The sequence below is a fragment of the Molothrus aeneus genome (assembly GCF_037042795.1).
Source record: "Molothrus aeneus isolate 106 chromosome Z unlocalized genomic scaffold, BPBGC_Maene_1.0 scaffold_55, whole genome shotgun sequence".
NCBI classification, from domain to species: Eukaryota; Metazoa; Chordata; class Aves; order Passeriformes; family Icteridae; genus Molothrus; species Molothrus aeneus.
In genome coordinates this window covers 445,769-469,379 of record NW_027098762.1, presented here as the reverse complement: position 1 = coordinate 469,379, position 23,611 = coordinate 445,769, and the positions used below count along the sequence as shown (strand labels likewise).

The following is a 23,611-nucleotide window of genomic DNA, read 5'->3' as shown; positions in this document are numbered from 1 at the left end:
TGTCTTCCTTTTTTTTCCCTCACCACAAGCTGGCAGCGGGAGGAGTAGCTGGGGTGGGGGGAACTCCACTTTATACCCGCCTGATAGTGCTAAAAAGCAGCTCAGAAAACATCGTGAGCTCCAGAGATGCTGTGATGACAGCATGGGAAGAATTGATCATTATCCTTTGGGATCTAATCTGTAGGGAAACTGGGTGCTGTCATACACAACCTGTTTGCAAGGAGATACCAGGTGCTCTGGAGAGTGAGTGACCTGATGATCGAGGGTCCAAAAGATGACATTTCTCCCCACTTCCCTCTTTTAGTTAGGAAAGACCCAGTGGAGGTGGGACTTCCACAAATACGGAGACGGTTATCAGAGCCGAGATAAGGACGATACAAAACTCAAGGACACTCAAGGCTGCTGTTGCGGCTGCTGATTTAAGGAGCGGGGAGAAGCAGTGAACTGCACAGCTGGGAGCAGCGGGCACAGCCCGACCCGGTGTGTCTTGGCACGGGTGCCCCGCACGGGCTGCGCCATAGCAGGCAAATCCCCGCTTGCCAGCGACATGCCAAGGTGTGCTGTCCCCTCGGGGCCCCCGTCCCTGTCGGCTCCCATCCGCCCTGCCCCTGCCCACAGAGCCGCGCTGCCAGCCGCACGCCCTGTGCCCTGCGGAGCTGTGCGCTGCCCCTGCCAGCCGCGGGGCTGAGGGGCGGCCCGGGGAACCGGCCCTTCCCTGGGATGAGGGGAGAACGCCTGGCCGTGTGTGTGTGCACCGGGAGCGGGACCCCACAGCCGTGTGCCAGCGGGGTGGCACGGGGACGGCGGGCTCCTGGGACTCACCATCCACCCCAGGGTGAGGTATGTCCATCGCACCTTATTAATGAGCCCGAATTCAGCCGCTTTTAAGGCAACTAATAACCAATAACCAACAGCACAGATCAGCGCTGTACCTTGGTTTGCAGCAGGGCCGGCTGTGAGCAGCGGGGCCCTGGGAGCCGCCGGCTGAGGGCTGGGCTGCGGACCGGGGGATGCGGAGCCGCTTGCCAGGAGGAGAGCCGTGCGGCCGCCGCGCAGCCGGGACCGCGGATCCCCGTGGCGGCGGTACGGGAGAAGCCCCGGCCGCTGCCGGGGCCGGTTCCGGGCCGATCCCGGGAGCTCCCGGTGGCACCGCACGTTACAAAGGGAGCGGAATCTTTAACGGCCCCGCCGTCCCCTCACGTCCCCTCACGTCCCCTCACGGAGGCCACGCCCCCCGACCCTCAGCCCACCAATGCTCCCGCGCGCCCGCCTTTCCCGCCCTTCCCGCCGCCCTCACGCCCTCACGCCCGCCCGCCCGCGGCTCAAGCCCGGCCCCGCGGGCGCGGCCGGGGCGGAGCGGCCCCGGACAGCTCCCGCCGCCCGCAGACGGCGGCGGCGGCGGCGAGGCGAGGACATGGCGCGGGGCCGGCGCGGCGGGCCCGGCTGAGCCGCCGCTGCCCGCGGGGCGGGCGGCCCCGGGCCGCGGCGGCCGCCTCCCCGATGAGCGGATGAGGAGCGGGCGCGGCGGCCGGCGGTGCCTGGGCGGGGAACCGGGTGCGTGCGCCATGAACCCCGAGCTGGCGATGGAGCCGCTGGGCAGCCTGCACGGGGCGGCGGGGCACGAACCGGAGATGATGGGCAGCCCCAGCCCTCACCACGGCGGCCGCAGCGCGGGGCCGCTCCGGGTGCCGCCCCCCCCGCCGCCGCCGCCGCCGCCGCCGCCGCCGCACCAGGAGCTGCCCCCCGCCGCCCGGCCCGCCATGGTGCCCAGCATGGCCTCGCTGCTGGACGGCGCCGCCGAGTACCGGCCCGAGCTCTCCATCCCGCTGCACCACGCCATGAGCGTGCCCTGCGAGGCCTCGCCGCCCGGCATGGGCATGAGCGGCACCTACACCACGCTGACGCCGCTCCAGCCCCTGCCACCCATCTCCGCCGTCTCCGACAAGTTCCACCACCCGCATGCCCACCCGCACGCCCACCACCACCACCACCACCAGCGCCTGCCGGGCAGCGCCGGCGGCGGCTTCGCGCTCATGCGGGACGAGCGCGGGCTGCCGGCCGTCAACAGCCTCTACGGGCCCTACAAGGAGGTGCCGGCCGTGGGGCAGAGCCTCTCGCCGCTGGGCAACGGGCTGGGCCCGCTCCCTGGCTCCCAGCAGGGCCTGCACGGCTACGGGCCGCCTGGCCACGACAAGATGCTGAGCCCCAACTTCGAGGCGCACGCGGCGATGCTGGCGCGGGGGGAGCAGCACCTGCCCCGGGGGCTGGGGACTCCCCCGGCCATGCTGCCGCCCCTGAACGGCGCGCACCACCCCGCGCCCCCCGGGCCGCCGCCGCCGCACGGCCCCGCGCTGCCCGCCGGCCGGGAGCGGCCGCCCCCCGCCGCCGGCCCGCAGGGGAGCGGCGCGGGGCAGCTGGAGGAGATCAACACCAAGGAGGTGGCACAAAGGATCACGGCGGAGCTGAAGCGCTACAGCATCCCGCAGGCCATCTTCGCCCAACGAGTGCTGTGCCGCTCCCAGGGGACCCTCTCGGACTTGCTGCGGAACCCCAAGCCTTGGAGTAAACTCAAGTCCGGCCGGGAGACGTTCCGCAGGATGTGGAAGTGGCTGCAGGAGCCGGAGTTCCAGAGGATGTCTGCCCTGCGGCTAGCAGGTAGGTGCAAGCCGGTGCCAGGCGGGGAGCGCAGCGCGCCCCTCGGAGCGCAGCGCCGAGCGGCCGGCCGGCCCCGCAGTGCGTCCTCCGCCGGCCCGGCCCGGCCGCTTCCCCGCTCCGCCGTGAAAACCGCGGGGCTGTGCGGAGCTAGCCGGTCCCCGCAGCACCGCGCACCCCGGCTGTGTCCGGCTGGGCGGTGAGGGGCTCGGGGGCGGCGGAGGGGCGCGCTCCGCTGCCACCGCCGGGCGGCGGGGTCGGGGCTGCTCTCCAGGGCCGGGTGCTGAAGGTGCGCACTCCGCACCGCACCGCGCTCTCCGTGAGCATCCTTCCTGCGGCTGCCGGCGCTGCCGGGCGCACCGGGGGGGTCGGGCGGGGGCTCCGCGTCCCGGGACAGGCGGGGCCGGTGGGAGCGGGCGGGGGCCGGACCCCGCGCAGCCCCCGCGGCCCCGGCCCGGCCGCATTGTCCGCGGAGGCCGCGCGGGCGCCCCCTGGCGCGGTCGCGGAGCGCCGCAGCCCCCATTGTTCTGCGGGGGCCGCGGGGGGGGGCGCGGGCAGCGACCCTCGGTACCGACCCCCGGTACCAACCCCCGCACCGACCCCGCACCGCCCCCGGCGGCGCCCGCACCCGAGGTGAGCGGCACAGACCCAGCGAGAGCTGTCCCTGCCCTGAGGCCGTGCGGGGCGCGCCCGCGGCGCGGTGCGTGCCCGGTGGTGGCCCCCCGGCCGGTCCCGCGAGGGTGAGGACCGGGCCCTGCCGTGGAGCACGGCCGGGGCTGCCTTCCCGCTCCCCGGAAACCACGATGCCGTGGACGTGGGTGAAGAAGGACACGGGGGACTATGGCACGGGCAGAGACGCGTGGGACAAACCGCAGCATGGGGTGGGGGCCAGGGGCCGGGGCGCTCTGCTCTGACAGCGACGAAAATCCCGGGATATTTGTGCCACCGAGTCCGCCCTTCTTTTAGTTCAATTGATCCCGACGAGGGCAGAGCGTTTCCCAGTGGGCAGGTACACAGCGGGCTGTTCCCAGGGCTGCCCGCCTTGCCGGCACAGCCGGAGGGGTCTGAGGGGCCCCGGGGGTCTCTGCGGTGGGGAAATGGGCACAGAGATTTCCCTCACAAGGGCAGCTGCCGGAGAGGCTGGGATGCGGCGGAGCAGGGCGAACAGGGGCCACGGATGATTGATGGCCCTAATCCCTGGCCGACCTCTAACCAGAGGTGCTGCGGGTTAAACACCCGCGGCCTGGGGTCTCCAGAACCCCCGCGGAGAGTGCTCGGGCTTTCCTGAGGTGCGGGGCAGTCCCGGCTCGGGAGAGAGACGCAGATGCCCTGCTCGGCTCTAACGCCGACTGCAAACTCGTCTGTCCCTTCCAGCACCCGCGGGCATCCGGCTCTTCTGTGCTTGCAGCCAAAGGAAGGTGCCGGGGTCTGACAGGGGCCTCGGAGGGACACAAGGGGTTCGGGTATTTTGCCGAGCACGCGGCGATGTCGCCTTCACAAGCAAACGTGTATCGAGAGGGAAATCGATGCAGATAATGTTTAGAAGATTAAAAGAGCATTAATGCTGGCAACAGGAGCATCAACGCGTGGACCCAGTTTTCATTGATCTGGAACCTGAGCCGGCTCATTTCCAGTAACGTGGCTGGTGCTTTTCCTTCCCAGCACTGGTCCCGGGTGGGGGTTCCCCGTGGAGTCCTGCATATAGAGCAGAAAATCAGGAATCACAGCTGCATGCAGAGTTATGCCTGTATAATTCTGGGTCTCTGCTTTACCAGGTCCCCTGAATGCCTCTGCATCCAGGAGTAAAGTTTGGAGAGAGCTCAGGTGCTAAGTGGCCATGGACTCCCCATGGAGCGGGAAAGACCTTTGCAAATTACCTTTCCCTTCAGGAAATCGATTATTTTAATTTCCTTTTATTACCACGTGTGAATATGCGGCCCCATCGCCTCAGTGCTTCCTTCTCCCCCTTCGCTCGCTTGCTTAAATCCCTCTGAGCATGGGGAAAAAGCCACAAGTATTTCAGGTTTTTAAAAACAAAAAATACCCACCAGCTACCCACCCCAAGTGTGGTGCAAATCTGCCGTCCTTGGAGGGAAATCCCCCTCTCCTGTGGGAGCAGTAGCAATGCGGGTGTGATCAGTATTTTTTCTTATTATAGAAGATATATAGTGTTGCGTATCCTATTCTAACGTCATCCAGTGTAATGTTATTATTTCTGTGCTTGTTGTCTTTTCTCGGGGGTCTGTCGGAGTCCTCTGTCGGGGGCGGCGCTGGGGGTTCTGTGCAGGGCAGCTCCGCGGGCACCGGCCCTGCCGGGCTCCCCGTGCCCGTGCCTGGCTGCGGCTGCACCGGGACAGCGGGGCCGCCCTCGGGACCCTCCCTGCTCCCTCCCTCGCCGCCGCGGGGAGGTTCCGGGAGAGCCCCGAACGCACAAGCCCTGCACTTCTGCGGGGTCAGCAGAGCGCTCCGCCGCCTCTTTACCTTCTGCGGTGCCTTATTGGTGATTAAACACTTCTGTACCGAAGCACCGTCCGCGGCTCATTAGCGCAGAGCTGCCCGATCCCCGCTCCGTGCTCTGCGCTGTCAGTACCACGGAGAGCGGCGGAGAGGGGCGAGAGCAGGGGCGGAGGGAGGGAGGGGAGGAGGAGAGCGGGAGCGAGACGAGGCCGCGGAGTCGCCCGGCGAGCCGTGGGTGGCAGTACCAGGAGCGGGCGGCGGCAGTGTCACATCCCGGCGCTGAGCCTGCACCCCCAGGTGCTCCAGCCAAGGAGAGGGGTCTCGCAGTGAGCAGTGGGCTGCGCACACTTGTCCACCCATCCTCTGCCTCTTTGTGCCCTACCAAATGTTTCTTCCCTGGATTTGGAGAGTTTTTTGTTGTCTGCATCCCCTAAAGTTAAGGCATGATAACATCTGTATCAGGCACGTCACCTATTTATAAAGCTATTTCTTAGCATTGAACTAAATATACAGGTATGTAAATGTTCTTTGAAAGGTGCTTGGTGGCTTGAAATATTGGTGCTCTCTTCAGCTATAGATTAGTGGTTGTGTTTGAACAATCCATGCGGTAAATTGTGGTGCTGGCTGATAAATTGTATTTCTCATGTACCAACTTTCCGAAATCATCCCCTGCCCCAGCTCTTTGTTCCACATCATTTCGAAGGCATTTCTGCCACACAGAAATCTGAATCCTGTTTTTGCAAAGCAAATGAGTTTTATCAGTTTCTTGATTATTTGATGAAGTTCATTCTGAGTACATTTTGGCTTAAATGCATTTCTGTATTTTCTCCCCTGCTTTTTAAAAGAAACAATTAATTGGTCATCAAGTGTTACTCGTTCTGAAGCTGTTTTCCTTAGAAGAGTTTTCCCCCTAGCATCTCTTTTTTTTCCCTGTACCTCTTGCCCATCACTGTTTGAACCTAAATATGCCAATCTCAAGTATTCCTCTCTGGCTGAAAATTGCCACAATTTATTTGTGGCGAGGGGAGAACATTTTTGCCAACAGGATTATTTCCCAGTCACTGGTGTCAGTTCTTCCCACCCACCCTCTGTTAGGAGCGTTTTTGCTCTGCGCTGTGGCCCTGGGTGCTCATCCTTGGTGCTCCTCCCTGGTATTATTCACAAATCCTTGTCCTGGACGTTGCTGCCATCCAGCAGCTGCAGGAGCTTTTCCTTCCCTCCCAATTAGCCATTACAGGGAGATGACAAGCTTCCTGCAGTCCCCAGCGCGGCTGTGCCAAGCCTCGGAGCACTAAAGCAGCCGCCTGCTCATCAGAGCAGCTCCCCTGGAGCTGCCTTCAGAGTGCACACGGGGCTCTGCAGGCGTGCAGAGAATGGAGTGCAGAGGGAAGGCAGGGCTGAAAGGGACTGCAGGCCTCACTTGTCCTGACAGTCTGCCCCCTTCTTCAGGATCTCCAGAGGGGGATTTTTTACCTAAGCGATCTCTTCCAGGGCTTACAGGTACAAAAAAACCCTTAATGACTGGCCTTAATCTCACTTTTTGTCTTTTAAACCCTTTGCTTCTCATCTTATCCCCACTAGACACAGCGAAGAAGAGCACTCCCTTCCTTCTGATAGCAATCTGTTTGTATTTAAGGCTCCCATCCTGGCTCCTGTCTTCTCTGGAAAAAGCCCATCATACCTGGGCAATGAATATGCAGAGAAAGCACTATATCCAACGGGACAGATAATACATCTCTTTTTCCAAGGTAAAAGATTTTCTATCCAGCTCTATCAATCTTGCAGACTTTTACATAAAAGGCTCTCTGATTTATAGAGGGGTTTTCACACAGAAATCATACCAAACAGACTAATCTCAAATGGGTTTGGTGATAACATCAGCCAGACAACTCGCTGATGGCAGAGAGAAATGCAATCAAAAAAGAAATTGGAGCGTTTTGGGGTTGTTTGGGGGTTTTGAGCTATAAAATCAAACTGCTCCGTTGTGAAAAAAGGGACTCAAACCACTGGTAAATGCTGCTCAGAGGAATTATTAGACAAGCGATAGAGGCTGGCAGGTTCTCAAAACACAAATTGTCTCCAAGACCAAAATATCTCTCAGTAAGCAGGGAACATATTTATGAGCAGCGGTGATTTTCCAGCAGTTCTCATCCCCTCATAATGGGATGGGAGCACGGGGCCTGTGCCGAGGCATTAAGCTTTGGCAAGCAGCACTGGGCTGCAGGAGGTGAAGGGAGAGCAGAGCAGGTCTCCTTGGAGGGCTTCCCACACACCTTCTCCTCTGTGTTGAGAGGGAGAAATCAGGGGGGTACCAGGAGAACACCTTCCTGGCTGGAAACAGCCAGCTGTGAACTCCTTTCTCAGAGCATTGCAGGGATCCTGCGTCTCCAAACAGGGAGCACCTCACCATTGCAATGGATGAGCAAGCAGATCTTCCCTGGAAGAACAGAATTAACTTTGTGCTGCGCATCCAATCTGTTTTTCTGGATAAATGCCATCAAGGGCATTCCTAGGGTTTCAAAAATTAGGAGTTTGGTGTGCGTGCAGCAGCAGAGATGAGCAGCACTGGCTGCCCACCCCGACAATGTGATTATTTGCATCTTCATTCTGATTGCTCCTTGTTCCATAATGATTTTGTACACAGCGGAGTACTTAACCTAATTTGTATTGATCTCAATCGCTCTCATTCGTGCATACTTAATTCAGAGAGGTAATCAAATTGATTTCTGAGGCCTAGTTTTTAAAAGATTGTAGTAACAGGGATATACAAGGGGTTGCTTTAAGTGAATCACAGCAAAAGAAAACCATTTTAAATCTTTAGAAAATGTTTTGATGGTCATTTCATTGTGTTCAGTATTACCAGAGTAATTACATTTCCCTCACATTGAGTCCTCTCCAAAATCGAATAGAGGAGCAGTTTTAGTTCCATCAGACAGATAACTGGGTTTGGGTGACTTTGCACCCACACAAGCCACACGGGCAGGATCAATATTCACCGCTTGTCCTTAGGAGCAGTGGGGACTGAGGACATACTGCTGGATTAAGGGAACATCGGTCTCTGCTTGGCTCCTTCTTAGCCCCTGCTCTTTGTTTCGTGGCTGCAGAGTCGCTTTTGCTGCTGGTTAAAGCACCCAGGGCCAGAGAGGCACCGGAGCTGTGTTGGTGATGTCTCCAGTATCCCGGCACGTATCCCGCTTTTCCTGGGGCTGCCTGGGCACTGCTCCACCCCCGGGACCCCTCCTGGGCCTCTTCCTCCCTCTGATGCTGGTGACCTTCGTGTCCTCATCTCTGTCTCCCTCCTAGGAGCTGATGGGGGCTCCGGAGCATCCCTGCCCCATGCCTGAGGGCTCACAGGGTGGGACTGGACTGAGCACTAGAGCTTCTAGGCATTTTTCAGGATTTCTGGCTGTTTGGAATGCCTGGGCTGGCTAGGTTCCTCTCCTATGGGGAAGAAAATAGCAAATCAGAGTTATTGTTGCAGAAAGTCAGGCAAATGGACTATTAGTAGGGAAATTCAGTGTGATGATACTCAGGGTGTCACAGTGCAGCGTTGGGTCCCTGCACCCTCTTAATGCCCTTCAAGTTGTGGGGCTCCACTTTGGTCCATGCCAAGGGAAGCAGCACTGACCCCAGTTCTGAGCAGTTCCTGTGTTGTTTCTATTGAAGAGCATCTTTAATCCAATGCAGAAGAAAAATATTTTCTTTTATATTTTTATGTATATTTTTTTCCACAGTTATGGTTTTCAGTTCTTGCTGGTTGTCCATTTTCTTCCATAAGATATGTTCAGGTTTAACCACAGCTAATAAATCAAATTGTGCTTAGAATCCAGATGGTCTCTTCCCTTCCCTCTGCTGTTAAAACCTTTCTCTTTCTTCCCGGAAAATCACTTGATTTTATTAGAGTGCTCACCCCATTTTTCTCTGCTGAGAGATGCACGTCAGGTGCAGCGTTTGCCTTTGTGGGGCCTTTTCAAGAGCAAACTCAACAGTTCAAGGAAAGTATTTACTGAATGCATCAAAAAGCACATACCTCTGCATTATTTATTATCAGATACCAATAACTGTAAAACGCAGAGTATCTCAGGACATAAATTAGTGATGGTAGGAAACACTCCACTCGTCCCAGTGTCCCGGAACCGATTAGGAGCTGCAGCAAAGATGCTGCTGCTCGTCATGTCCCCAGCACCAGGGACATCACCTCCTGGATTCTGGACACGTGGCCAAGTGAACCCAGCTTATCATCTGCTTTTTCAGCTCAGACCGGCAGCTGGCTGTTATCTGTGCAGCGTCAGGGGTGCAGTCAGAGAGCCCAAACCCTCCCCTCCTGCTCCTCTGGGATAATGGCCTCGGAGAGGCGGGTCTGGCCACTGGGGCCAGGTGCGGGCTCACCTCGGTGCTCCCAGGAGCACCCCTGCTGCTTCCTGCTGCCGCCGTGGCTGTGCTGGGAGCGTTCACCACAGCCCCTGTCTGCGCTCAGCCCGGCTCCAGGACCAGCCTTCTCTTGTGCCTTGAGGTCTGACCTTCACCTCCCTCCCAGAGGCAGCTCTGCTGCAGCCCCAACTGCAATTTGGCAGCTGGGAGGGGTCAGGGTCAGGCACCCCAAGAAAATAGCCCTGTTTCCTGCAGAAATGCTGTGAGGTCCGGTCCCTGCACAGAAGGAGACAGTCAGTGCCACAGTGGCTGGGCCAGGTTCCACACAGGTACAGCCCTGACTGGGTTAATCACAGACATTTCCACAGTCTGACTTTTACTTTTGGGCCAGCCTTATTTCACGTTCCAGACCTGCAGAATTATTTAACAGGGCTGCTTAAAACCCGCCCGCTTATCAATTCTCTGGGCTCATTTTGTCCCAGCACATTACCTAACCATGTCAACATATGGATTTTCTCTCTGTGCCCGCTGCAGACAGCCTGGGCAGGCTATTTTTAAGTGTGGGTGTGCTCCGGCAGCGGTATTGGTTTCAGCACTTGCTGTTCTCTCTCTGCTAATAAATACAGAGCAGCTATTAATACGAATGGTGTTTAGGATCCATTAGCAGGGCTCAGCAATGGCCCAGCACTGCTGCCCTGCGTGACCTGAGCTCTGAGGCTGGCTTCACCCTCGGGACATGCCCCGGGATGGGGACAGGCATGGGAGCGGTGCCCTGGGGCGCTGCAGGGGAGGAGCAGGGCAGGGCCGGGTGAGCCAGTGCCTGCTCCACCAAGGAGCTCCCCGGTGCTTTTTCCCCTTGGTGCTCACACAAAGTTGCTGCTACTGGAGCTTTGACTGGGGTTTGCTTTGGAGTGTACGTACAGCTGTTATTCCTGGCTATTGAGAGGTATTGGGGATGTAGAAGCAATGCAGCCCCTGGATTCCTCTGGCAGCTCTCCAGTCCCAGTGCCAGCGTGGTGCTGGCTCAGCTGGTGACATTGCCTGCACCGTGTGACAGTGCCTGCCATCGGGGTGGCTGGCGGGCTCTGTGGGCACCACCCTGACACTCTCTCTCTGTCTCTGCCACCCCCTCCCAGCCTGCAAACGCAAAGAGCAAGAGCCCAACAAAGAGCGGAACAACTCCCAGAAGAAATCCCGCCTGGTTTTCACGGACCTCCAGCGCCGAACGCTTTTCGCCATCTTCAAGGAGAACAAGCGTCCCTCCAAAGAAATGCAGATCACCATCTCCCAGCAGCTGGGCCTTGAGCTCACCACCGTCAGCAACTTCTTCATGAACGCGCGCCGGCGCAGCCTGGAGAAGTGGCAGGACGACCTGAGCTCCGGGGGCTCCTCCTCGGCCCCCAGCACCTGCACCAAGGCGTGAGGGGCGCGGCACGGCCGGCACAGCGCGGAGAGAAGCGCGGCCCCTCTCCGGCGACTAAAGCACAATCCCCCGCAACCAAGCCCAGCCCAGCTGGTCCCGAGGACATTCCTACGGCTTCTCTCAGTCTTGGCAGGCGCAGGCTCCACTTCAACCTCTCTCCACACAATACTATGCTCAGGACAGGCGAAGCAGGTCTGAAACGTAGGGGAGTCGTTCTTGAGGCAGGTTTCTCCTGAGCCCCAGGTTTCCGTGGCCGACGGGAGCCGCTGCCGGCCCGGCAGCCTCCCGTGCCCGGCGCCTGCCGTGTGCTGGCCACACCACCCTGCGGCCACACGACAACGGAGCACAAAGTCGGATACTAAAAACCCAAGACCCTGTTTTTAAACTCAGGCATGGTTTTTTGTTAAGTGTTTTAGGGAAAAATCAGATTTAAGGTTTTTTTGGTCGGTTTTTTAGTTTAATTTAATCAGCTTGTTCTTGGATCAGCAAAGTTCAGTTCTCTTGAGCTCAAAGTATCAAGCACAAAGCCGGTAGCTGCAGCCACGGCCCGGCCCTGGGCTGCCCAGGGCGGCTGTGCCAGCTGCAGCCTGACATCCTGGGAACACCGCACGAGCCTCAAGCACAGCTGGCAGTTCCTCACAAGCTCTGTGCTTGTACCTAATGCACACTCAGGAGGTCGATGGAACTGCTACAGTTCATGGAGCAAACACAATGTTTTGGAAGACGTAGATTAATTTACCTTATTACATCCTTTTTAGTTTCTGGGAATCTGGTTTCTCCTTGGCAACGGCTGTTACCGAAACCTTTTCAGCGTTCAGTGTATTTTTGTTCATTTTGTCAGTATTTTATGGTACTTTCAAGCAGGAAAAGAAACAGAAACAAGCCCTTCAGATGCCACTGACCGTTTCAGATGTGCCGCGTTTAGCTCTATCGCATCCCTAAGTTCCTTTTCCCTGCCAGCTCCCCGAGCCGGCAGGAACACAGCACACCAAAGAGACAGGATTTCTGCAAGCCAAAGATGTTTATACCTTGCCATTTCTCCTTGTGGTCGCTGGTGCGGGTGGTTGGCCGGCGCCGGGGGAGCCTGCGAGCCCCACGGCCTCTCTCCAGCTCCGCGCAGCGGAGCCGCCCTGGCGGCGGCCGCCGGCTGCCGACCGGCCTGCGCGGCCGTGCTCCGCCACAGACACTTGAGACTTTTTTATGTACTACTTAATCGAAACCAAAGAAACGTTTTCTGCACCTACTTCTTCTGCAACAAACTATTCCATTGAAAGATAAAATTAAAATTAAAAAAAAACAAAACAAGGAAGCATGTCAGGAAGCAAACGAGTCCCCACACTGTGTTCTACAAACATCTCGGACATTTTCGGAAGCAGATCTCAAAGAAAGGGTTGGCAAGAATGAGAATAAAGCAAAGCCAGTACAATTGCTGCTTCATTTGACAACTCAAGTCCTCTTAAAGTTGAAGATTGTCTTTAATTTGTGCCTATGCAGTTTTTTCAAAAGAACAAGGAACAGAGCAACCAAAACCTCAACAGCTACAATACCAAAGATGAGGATTCTCACTACTTGTGTTTCAGTTTGTTTCTCCTCTTGCACGACTAATGCACATAACCCCACCGATCTCTGGACAGGTAACCACTCGCGAGTCTCTGTGCAGCCAGAAGGGTGGGTTCATTTATGTTTTCCCTCTTTCTGCCCCACATGGCACCTCTCAGAGAGCTGCATGGACTCCAAGTGCAGGATGTTGGGAGACTGCCCTGGTGCATCTCCTCCCTCCAGGAAACACTCGTGGGTTGGCTGTGACGTGTGTGTTGGTCTCCTGTGTGTCTGGAGCCGTGGACAGCCGCCCTCCTGCACATGACATCGGCCCAGTGACCCCCACCCTTCTCTCTCCTCCCCAGGGATAAAGCTTGCAATATGTGTGTTCCCATCTCTGTCACTGTGAGTGCTGAGCAGCCCCGCAGCCCGGCTCCAAACCTCCACCTGAACCAAACCCCAGTAGTATTCAGCAGTTCCTGGGGCACTTCAGGAGCTGCTGCTGACATATTAGCCTTGTAACCTTCTTTGATCCAGGTCATGATGATCCAGATCATGACTTGTCCAAATTTATCCTCAGAGCTGGAGCACATCTTGCTCCTCTCTGCCTTTAAACATGGGCTTCGTTTTAACTGCTTCACACAACTGCTGCAGTCACTTTCCAATTAAAATAGAAAAAAAATCAAGAAGCTGCATCTGCTCAGGACAGGAAAAGTTTCTGGAAAGCAGGTTCAGGATCCTCACAGCTAAATTGACAGCATGTGCCTGCTCTGGGGATCAAAGGATCCTTTGGCAGATTCCAAGGAGATTTGGAGAATCCTTGTAGCCAGACATGGAATAAAGTTGCCCAAAAATGGTCCCAATCTGTATGGATGTATCCTGAGGGCTTCTCACCCAAATGCCAGATGTTTGAGTGCAGAGTTTGGAGCCAGCAGGCTGTGGAGCAGGGCCCAGCTGAAGTTTCACTTTCATTCCCACCTGAGTGTCCATCAGACCAGCCCCTGGTGCATTTTGAGCTCGGCTTTGCCCTCAGGGGAGCTGTCCTATGCTGAAGTGTCCCCCTGCAGTCTGCAGTGGCAGGGGATGACACAGGACCAGTGAAAACCCCAGTGCTCCTTCCTCAGCTCCCCTTCCTGCTGTGTATCCCACAGGGAATGAGCCCCAGGCATCCTCTGAGCTGTGGGACACCCCACTGAGGCTCATCTCACCCGAGGGACACTCCCCTGAGGGCCATCCAGATGGCCACAGCTCTGCCTCCCACCTTCCCCGGAGCCAGCGGGAGCTGACCACAGCTTCTGGCGGAGCCTGGGAGCAAAGACCTGGCCTTTTTCCTCCTGCTCAGAGCTCATCCAATGGCCCCAACACAAGGGAATTTAGATCAGGCACTGAATTACTTACAAATTTCTCCTCAGTGAAATTCTCTCCAAATTGCGCAAGTGCAGCATTAGAGAGGAGCAACAAAACGAGGCTTCTCTGGGCTGGGGCCTCAAGCCTATCAAGTCCCAATGCATTTTCACCCGAAGATCCTGCTGCATTTGTTATCCCTGCATCTCTCCTGGCCCTGTGTGTCTTCCATTTCACTGTCCACTCCCTTAGGCCTTTATGTAGCAGCTCCCTGAGACGAGGAGCGTGGCAGCCAGACTGCGGTGAGGTGTTTGTCCTGCCCACACCGCACCAGACCCCAGCAGTTGTGTTCCACCTCCGGGCCCTGTGCTGATCAATATACAGAGCTGTGTCATGTAACTTGTTGCTTTATTTATTGTGCTGCCAAAGACTCGTGTGTACAGAGAGTATCCCAGCATCTTCTGGAGCAGGAACTTGGAGCCACAGCCTTGGGCACAGCCAAGATGAATTCAGCTCTCGAGAAACCTTGGCTATTGCCGGGTGTGCCGTGCAGGAGCAAAGAGTGTGCCCACTGACTTGGGTTGCAAAGCTTTCCTGTGGATCTCTCGTACCTACAGCTGAAGCCAAAGAGCTGCGAAGCGCTCGGCCGGCAGAGCTCGCTCCGCCCGCCGGAGGGCAGGGCTCTCCTTTCCCCAGGGAAGGCGCGGCATCGCCCGGACTGCAGAGCGGGCTGGCTTCGGACCCGGCCGGCGCTTCCCTTGCTTGTCACAATTCCCGAGTATTTGTATGGGATGGGGAAACTTTCTACTTGGCCTCCTTTATATTTATTATAGGGAATTTTTATCGTTTAAAATTTTTAAGAAGGCAAAGCTTAAAATGGTTTTATTTTTTTCCAGACACCTGTGGGTTTTAACCCAATATATTATCTATCAATAATGTAATTTATTTAATTTAGTCTTAGGGCAGGTCCTGAGATCTCTGTTCAGTCTGAATCGCATTGTGTTTCGGTTTAGCTTTTGGAGTTTTGCCTGAATGTAGATGGGGGGTCAGGCTCTGGTCTTAGCCATTTGTGTCTATTTAATTCAGCCATTTGCGAGTTCATTTGGGAGTAACTTTGCTTATTTATCTGCAGGACTATTGTAGCGCATCGGGGATGCGAAGCCTGTTAGTAAATACACTTCAGAGCTGCTACTGCTTTGTAGAGCAGCCAGCTTCTGTCACGCAGGGGAAGAACAACTCGTTCCCTTAAGGTCTAGTTTAAGTTCCCTCTTTTAATTCATTTTATTGTTTAAATATCAACGTTTAAATTATTTAAGTTATTCTCTTCCCTCCTTGTTAGAAAGTGTGACATACCTTTAGTATGGCACATGAAGCCTTCATAATATAACTTATTTATTTAACTTATTCATCGTCACCCGGGGATGCCCTTGTAGAGTTTTTATTTTTTAATTAGAGTTATCTATAAAGCACTACAGCTGATTTCCTGTAAGAGCAGCAGAGTGAACTTTGAGGACAAGCAATGAATATTCAACCTAAAACTGTGCGTTCAGAAAAATAGGGGGAAAAAAAGACAGTGGGATACTTTGCCTGAACTTTGTGGCTTCTTAAAACTTAAGCTGGGGGGAAAATAATCCATGCCAAGCAAAAAGAGAGAAACCCTTAAACTAGCTGCTTCCAAGAATGAACTTCTGTGTGTGGAAAAAAAGAAGAAAAAGGAAAAAAAATGAAAAAAAGAAAAAAAAACAGAAAAAACCTTTCTATTTCTAGTGAGAACCAAAGAGGCTACCTCACTGACTTTTCCATTTGTAATTTTAATCGTGTTGATGATACCAAAGATACCAAAGATTTCTTTCTCTGTGCGGTCTGCATTCTGCTTGTGCTCTCTGATAACTCCCACTGTTCTCTCCTACACCCAGAAACGTCCAGCAGAGCCCAGATTCCCAAAGAAACGCTACCCTGGAAGCTGCCAGTTCTGGTGATGCCCTTTTCTGTGTTCCTTTCTCCTTCGTGCCAGCCGCAGCCGTCCGCAGCCGTGGAGCGTTCCCACCCAGGTCCCGCCGGGTTGTGTGGAGCTGGAGGTGATTCCGGGCTTTGTCCACCCGCACATTCCCCGGGGAATCTGCGGGCGCTGCCCGGGCCGCTATGGGGCGTGTTTGCAGCAGCAATTAGCATTGCTAATTATTATTATTATTCTCGTGCTCGAGCAGAGCCCAGGGCCGCTGTGGGGCCGCAGAGCCCGGGGCAGGGGAGGAGTTCGTGCACACATCCAGGCGCTGCTCCCTCTCCTCACCTTTGCTTGTTGTTTACAATTACCGTTTTCAGATAAAAATCAATTAATTACTTTTCTCAAGTTAGCAATGAAGTGAGGCTACATTAAGCTCCATTAGCATCACGTTCCTGAGTGATTACTTCCAAGCTGTTTGGTTGTTTGGTTGGGAAATGAGCGGTGCCCTTTGGCACTTGGGTTTGAGCCTGTTCTGTGCTGTTTATGGGCTGAAGCAATGCTCTGAGGAGCCGAGCCCAGCCCTGGGCACTGCTCCTGCCCCGAGCCCCAGCCCAGGCTGGCACAGCTGCTGCAGGGCCCGGGCAGGAGGAATCCTGAGGATTCCCTGAGGAATCGCCTGGGCCGTGCCCTTGGAGTCACAGAGTTACCGACAGCTCCACACAAACGCTCCGCTTCAATTACGTGCTGCCTTTTATTTTGTGCTTCTTTGGGGGTTTAAGTCTGTGTTGGAAACGGTAGGACTTGACAAGTGTGCTTTTCTCTCAGTCTCTGTGTTCCTTCAATACAAAGCTATAATAATTCTCAGGATGCCTTCTGGGCGGGGGTAGCCGGTTGTCCCTGTGCCCTCGGACACAGACAGTCCCCAGAGCTGGCAGGGTCCCCGCGGCCCCCCCGACTCCTGCTTCACTTGCAAAGAGTGATGTTACCACGGGACGAGTGCCTTGCTTGAACCAAAGCAACGATTTTGCCAGTCTAGACCTCTCTGTGCTTTTTTTTATTCTTCCTGTGAATACCTCAGCTTCGACTGGGCCGCCGAATCGTTCCTGGTGGGCTTTTGTACTGTGGTGCTTTGCAATGCAGCCCTGCAAAGAACAGACTCCTGATAATACCAAAGGCTCTCCTCCTCCTCCTCCTCCTCCTCCCCCCGTCCCTGATCTCTCTTTCTCCATGGTTCCAAAGCTTTATTACGAACTGGGCATGTTGGCAACGCAGACCGTGCAATCCCTTACCGAATTTTCTCAGATATACCTCATAGAGAATAGCTGTTTAGCGTAATGTTATTATAGCGTATGTAATAAATTATTCACTGTTTCTTTTTGGTAACTGTGATTTAAAAGAAAAAAAAACAGAAGAAGAAGCTTTATATGTTTTAGGTTGTGCTTTTGTACTAGACGGAGAAGGTGCGCTTAAAAATGTACGTCGGTCTTTCTTCCCATTGGGTTTTTTTTGTTATTATGGATCGGGGAAAAGTTGCAGAATGAGCCCAAAGTTTACAGTTTCATATTTTGCTGAAGAAACAATCTGTGTTCATTTGCTCTGTTGGAAAAAAAAAAAAAAAAAGAAAAAAAAGAGGAAAAAAATTATTTTCTACATTTGTGCTACTTGGTCTGAAGAGCTGATTGTCCTGTGTGACGGTGTAGTATTATAATTAGCAACTGCCAATCAGCGCTCCCATGTTTATGCATGAGGCAAACCCTTAGCAGTGTGATGCATCGTGGTTCTTAATGGCAACTTCTTCCTTTGGGTTTGGGACGAGCTCTTTGGCTTGGTGGTGTTTATTTATGCATGGAGCCTGTTAGCTGTTCGCAGTCGTGGCGCAGTTGTGTTTGCATTTACGCTCTGAAATCACGCCCGGGTTCGCCCCGCGCAGCTCAGCACTGCTCGGGGCGGGTGTCCAGATCAGCTCTGGTCTGTCCCTGTGCTAAACAGACCCAAATTCAATTCCAATGAAATTGCCATCTGGGGAGAAGTCTGGCCAGCTGGCAGCTTCTCCCCAGCGATTCGATTCCCTCAGTCCCCTGGCAATACATGCCCTGCTCCTCTCGGAGGCTGCCGAGTGTTTTTCCCAGGGTCGGGAGTTCCTTTGGCTTTATGGCAGGCCCTGGGCACAGCAGGGACCACCCTGTCCCTCACCTGCTCCTGCCCAGCCCAGCCATCGCAGCTGTTGTGCCAGCAGGGGCAGGGCACAGAGCCTGGGCTCGGCAGCGCTGTCCCAGCCGTGCCACCTGGCCCGAGCCCATCCGAGCACTCCAGCAGCCCCTTGCCCACGCCCTGCCCTGGGCCAGGTTGGTGGAGGTGCTTTATCCCCCTTTGATTTGTCCAGATTCACACTTGAGCCCCCTGTTTAAGGATGGGTTGTGTTTTCTCTCCGGGTCCAGCTTCGGAGCCCGACGTGCCCTGCTCCCAGGCTGTGCTGGACATAAAGCCAAACCAACTGCTCCATGCCCCGCACTCTGCGTGGAAAAGCAGGCCTGGGGAGGGGCAGTGGCAGTCTGCTGAGGAAGCCTCTGAGTGCTGATATGGTCTGTCATTAAGGGTATTTTAGAGATGTGCTCTCATTAGTGCAAGGAGACCTTTTCATTTGGCCTTACTCGGTAGGTTGTGATAATAATGGAAGCTGTGTAATATAGCCGGGTTATTTTCTCTCCTGATTTCTCTGCCAAAGACAGTAACAGACACAAGAACTTTAAACAGGGGTTTTTGTAAGACAGTTGATGATTGTAACAGTGGTTCATCTTCCAGAACTTTCCACGTTGTTCCGCCATAAGCAGAGCGGGATGTTGGGCAGAGCCCTGCTGGCAGATGCCACCACTCCTCACCGACACGCAGTTGTTGTGACCCAGGCCGAGTACACCTGCATTCCTCAGCCCAGAGGCCACCAGGGGTATGGGAGGCCATGGCAAGGGCACGGCGGGGCTGCCACGAGCTGCTCCAGCTGGCTGGAATTTGCCAAGGTACTTGTATTATGAAATTTAAGGTCTATTTTATTATGTCATTTTATGTCATTTTTTAACTTTGTGGAAGGTGGTATGTTGAACTGAGTGTAAGCTGAGTTTTTCAGACAAATAAAGTAGCTAAAGAGTGAATGTTATTTTATCATTAAAGGGTTTTTACTCACTGATTTGTGCCAATAGATGTCCTTTATCTCAATGACAAGTATTACATTGCTTTCAAAGTTTTATTTATAGCTATTGATGTAAAATCCACACACACATATTATTTGCCAAAGTTCAATAAAGGAGGAAAACAATGCTTTTGCTTCCTTGTGCGATCAAAAGTTCCTGATTTTTCCCCAGGGTTTTTTCCACCACAAGCCCATCCCACAGCAAGGGGTGCAGTGGAGCCAAGGGGGGCTCCGGCTGCTACAGCTCTCAGGGCTGAGGAGAGCTGACCACAGGCCCCAGGGTCAGACCACATCCCAAAAATGCCACCTGGGACCAGGGGCCTGGCCAAGCGTGAGCAGCAGCACTTGGAGAAGGATCTGGCACCTTCTCCCACGAGCACAGCCTGTGTGGCTGTGATATTACAGGAGAAACCACTTCATGTTTGTGTAAGTCATGGAATTATGTGATGCAATGTAATTACTGTAAAATTATGTTAGTTTTTGCACTTTCTTTCCCTGAAGCAGCTTTATGGGAGGAGGCAGGAGGTTCCTGGAGCTGAAATTCCATGGCAAGGAGGATGTAGCAGGTTTTCCTTCATTCAGTCAGTCAGTCAGTCAGTCAGTCACTTACCCTAGCTGTGGACAAATCTTGTTTGTTTCATTTCCTCGGAAAAAAGCAAAACAAAGTGCACAAGAAAAGCACTTTGTTGTATTTGTGCCTTTAAAAACCAAACAAAACCAGCCCTTTCTGGCCCTAACTCACTCCTCTGACCACCTGGAGCAGGGTCAGCCCGGGGAAGGCATGGGGGGCCCCAGAGCCCCCCTAGCACCATGTCCCAGCCCCAGAGCAGTGACAAGGCCCTGCCTTGGGGTTTATTGGCTGGGATCTAACCTTGGCACCAACGTCTAACCTTGGGGTTAATAAACTCACTGAAAAATTTGTTTTCATGCTCATTCTCTTTGTGTCCCTCTCTCGACACCGAGCCCGATTCTGCCATTAATTAAATTTACACTGCTTCATTTCACTTTGCTGAGTGGCCATGGGCGCAGATAAAGGCAGAGCTGCCTCCTCAGCACTTTGTGTGACAGAGCCCAGGACGTGGCTCTTGCAGCCTCCTTTCCTTCTCCCTCTGCTGGGGCGGGCTGCAGAGGCAGTGCCACCAGGCACAGGAAGGGTAAAAACCCTTTAACAGCAAAGAGGCGAGAGTGGTGACACCGAGACTAATGCAGCCACGGCAGGATTGTTCCCCCGGGGATGCATTTTCCAGGCACTTAGCAGTGGGCACAGCTGGAAGAGGGAAATGGGACCATTTCATTAAGCTGAAGGATGAGCTGGGTGTGTGGGAGGATTGCAGCCGGGCTGGGATGCTGCATCAGCATCAGCTTTTCCCAGTGCCAGGCTGTGCCCCTGAGCTCGGCTCCAGGGCCAGCTCTGGACCCATGGAGCTCATTCCTCAGCTCACGGTTTCCTAACCCTGCCAGGAATCACAGCTACCCCAGGATAAAGTGCTGTAAATCCCCCTCGGGAGCAGACACCGCTCCGTCCTCCTCCTGCTCCTCCTCGGGCAGTGCATCTGTCAGGATGAACTCGGCAGTAATGAGCTGCCATGTGGGACCCGCCCTGAGCACAGCACGGCTCCCTCCCGGCTGCAGATGAAGTGCTGGCAGCTCTTCTGATCCCAACACTCCGCAGCACTTGAAACCCTGCGGGAATTCCCTCGGGAAACAGCCCGGCATGCAGCCTGCAGGGAAAACTGCACTCCAACAGCAAGTCAGGGTGAGGCAAGTGGGTTTCTTTTGGAGGAAAACAGCAGGAGCTTTTGCAATGCCACTGATTTTCAGCACTCGTGGGATGGAAGTGCTGAAGGAAAACAACCAGGACAAAAATACCACCTTGGAATAGGCAGCGTGGCAGGATACCACAGTGGGATCATCAGGTGGGAACATCTGTCACCAATGCCCACGCACAGAGAGAACAAGCCAAGGCCGGCTCTGCCCGCCACAAGCTGCACCCACTGGAAGCTGCCTTCAGCCTCTGCACACAGCAAACCTCCAGGAGCGACTCCAGGGTCCAGCTCAGAAAGGGATCACGGCAGGAAGCCATAAGATATTAAACCAGCAGATTAAAACATACAAGACCACTTTGGGCCATGTTACACCTCCCTCCCCTCCTGCCTGACAGCACAAGAACTCCAGGGCAATAAAAGAGAACTGTAATGGCCCAATAACTGCGGGATAGAAGCGCTGGGGAGCTGGCTGTGAGGAGCCCAATAACTGCAGGACAGAAGCAGTGGGGAGCTGGCTGTGAGGAGCCCAATAACTGCAGGATAGAAGCAGTGGGGAGCTGACTGTGAGGAGCCCAATAACTCTGGGATAGAAGCGCTGGGGAGCTGGCTGTGAGGAGCCCAATAACTGCAGGATAGAAGCAGTGGGGAGCTGGCTGTGAGGAGCCCAATAACTGCGGGATAGAAGCAGTGGGGAGCTGGCTGTGAGGAGCCCAATAACTGCAGGATAGAAGCGCTGGGGAGCTGGCTGTGAGGAGCCCAATAACTGCGGGATAGAAGCAGTGGGGAGCTGGCTGTGAGGAGCCCAATAACTGCAGGACAGAAGCGCTGGGGAGCTGGCTGTGAGGAGCCCAATAACTGCAGGACAGAAGCGCTGGGGAGCTGACTGTGAGGAGCCCAATAACTCTGGGATAGAAGCGCTGGGGAGCTGGCTGTGAGGAGCCCAATAACTGCGGGATAGAAGCAGTGGGGAGCTGGCTGTGAGGAGCCCAATAACTGCAGGACAGAAGCGCTGGGGAGCTGGCTGTGAGGAGCCCAATAACTGCAGGATAGAAGTGCTGGGGAGCTGGCTGTGAGGAGCCCAATAACTGCAGGACAGAAGCAGTGGGGAGCTGGCTGTGAGGAGCCCAATAACTGCAGGATAGAAGCACTGGGGAGCTGGCTGTGAGGAGCCCAATAACTGCATCATAGAAGCAGTGGGGAGCTGGCTGTGAGGAGCCCAATAACTGCAGGATAGAAGTGCTGGGGAGCTGGCTGTGAGGAGCCCAATAACTGCAGGATAGAAGCAGTGGGGAGCTGGCTGTGAGGAGCCCAGCCTGGGCACAGAGCCCCCCCGAGTGCTCCCAGCATTATCCCTTAAGTGCTCGTTTAAGCTTCCTTGGAAATGCCCCTGCTCGCTGGAGAAACGCAATTAGGCCTCAACTGTGGGTGATGTTCACACGTTATGGATCATCCTTCAAGATGACAGGAGACTGCAGCCTCTGAATTCCCTCTGCGTCATTCCAGGAACTGCCAGGCTCCAGATCTGCATCCCTTTCCCTGCCCTGTGAGCCATGGCACACAGCAGCACCTCCAGTGACTCACAGCACCCCAGGCTGGCGGGAATAGAGCTTGAAGACATCCCAGGGGCAGGGACAGCTCCCACCAGGGCAGTGCTCCAAGCCTGCTCTGCACAGCTCTGGTGGGAAGCAGCAATTCCTCCTTCCCTCCCCACCTCGTGGCCTGGTGCTCTGCTGGCCTTTGGGGCTCAGGTGTCACCAGAGCAACCTCTGAGCCCAGGGATCAAAGGCTGTGTGTGTGGAGATGATCCCTCTCTGGACAGACAATCCATCTCCAGAGTCATGGGAAGGATGCTCGTCAGCCAGGCCAATGGACTCAAATTAAATAACCTCTTCCTGGCACTTACTGCTGAGCACAAATTTAGTAGGAAGACAAAAGGCAGGTTTTAGACCTGGCCCAAATTTGCAAATCCCTGTCCTCTGCAGGCAGAAGTAGAACCTGCTCCCGAAGGCTTGAAATGCTGATTGACAACTAAATCCCTCACCCAGGATGTGCTGTGGACACAAGTCCTTCCACAGAGCACAAGAGACGCAGCACAGCCCATACATCCTCGGGAATTTGCTCCTGGAAACACAAAAACACCACAGCCAAGCAGGAAAGCAGTGGAGAATGAGCCCTTCAGAAAGAGGGAGGGAAGGAAAAGTGCTTCCACAATGTCAGAGATTGTTCTGGATTCAAATATGACATTGCCAAAGTTCTGCCAGGCTCACACAGCCAATCCCCACTCAAAGGTAACCCAGCAAAGCCTGGACTGAGATTCCAGAAGAACAGAAGCACCACCACTGCTCTCCTCCACATTTCCCACCTTCCATTGTGCTGGGTTTGCATCCCGCTCTCTCCCATCACAACCCAGTCACAAGAGCTCACTAATGGATCAGCTTAAGTATCCAGCATCTCCAATCCCTGCTCTAGAAAATAATCAATCCAGCACTTAATTAGCAACATCAGCAAGGAGCTGCCCAGAGACCGCTAACAGGGAACAGAATAAATTATCCAACAGGTGGGATCCCACACCAGGGCAAGTCCCTGATTCATCTTCTTCTCCAGTCCTTTCAGGGGGTGTCACTCACCCCAGCCTGACACCAGAGGTGCAGAGAGCTGCAGACACCAGCATGAGGGCTCTTACAAAGACACACAGCTCAGGTATTTCCTCAAAAGAACTTTAATTGGAATTCCATCCTTATGGCAAATGACACACAGAAGGAGTATCCAAATTTGCTGTGTTACATCAAATGGAAGTCCTTGGTCGATCTGAAATGCATATGTTGGGCCAAAAGCAAGGATCTGTACACATCTGGCATTAACAAAACCAAAGGAGCTGCTCTGGCTTGCAGCTTGCACTCCAAGGTGATCGTGGTGGGAAGGGAGAATTC

The 23,611-nt window shown here is 54.8% G+C and overlaps 1 protein-coding gene across 2 annotated transcripts; it reads left to right on the top strand.

The window, feature by feature from the left end:
• The first annotated feature begins 1,508 nt into the window (after positions 1 to 1,508).
• ONECUT2 (one cut homeobox 2) lies at positions 1,509 to 11,251 on the top strand. 2 transcript variants are annotated; one of them, XM_066569924.1, is made up of 3 exons: positions 1,566 to 1,670; positions 1,737 to 2,655; positions 10,617 to 11,251. In XM_066569924.1, exons 1-3 carry the CDS (start codon positions 1,566 to 1,568, stop codon positions 10,901 to 10,903), a joined length of 1,311 nt encoding a protein of 436 aa, XP_066426021.1. In that variant the 3' UTR covers positions 10,904 to 11,251. The 2 variants fall into 2 exon arrangements, with proteins under 2 accessions (XP_066426020.1, XP_066426021.1); XM_066569923.1 differs by having other exon boundaries at positions 1,509 to 2,655.
• The last annotated feature ends 12,360 nt before the right edge of the window (positions 11,252 to 23,611 follow it).

What these genes read in the sequence shown, in the direction of transcription:
- ONECUT2 (XM_066569923.1), top strand. Translation starts at nt 1,509, where the DNA reads ATGAGGAGCGGGCGCGGCGGCCGGCGGTGCCTGGGCGGGGAACCGGGT. An exon ending in GTCTGCCCTGCGGCTAGCAG is followed by an intron (nt 2,656 to 10,616) that starts GTAGGTGCAAGC and finishes ACCCCCTCCCAG; the next exon opens with CCTGCAAACGCAAAGAGCAA.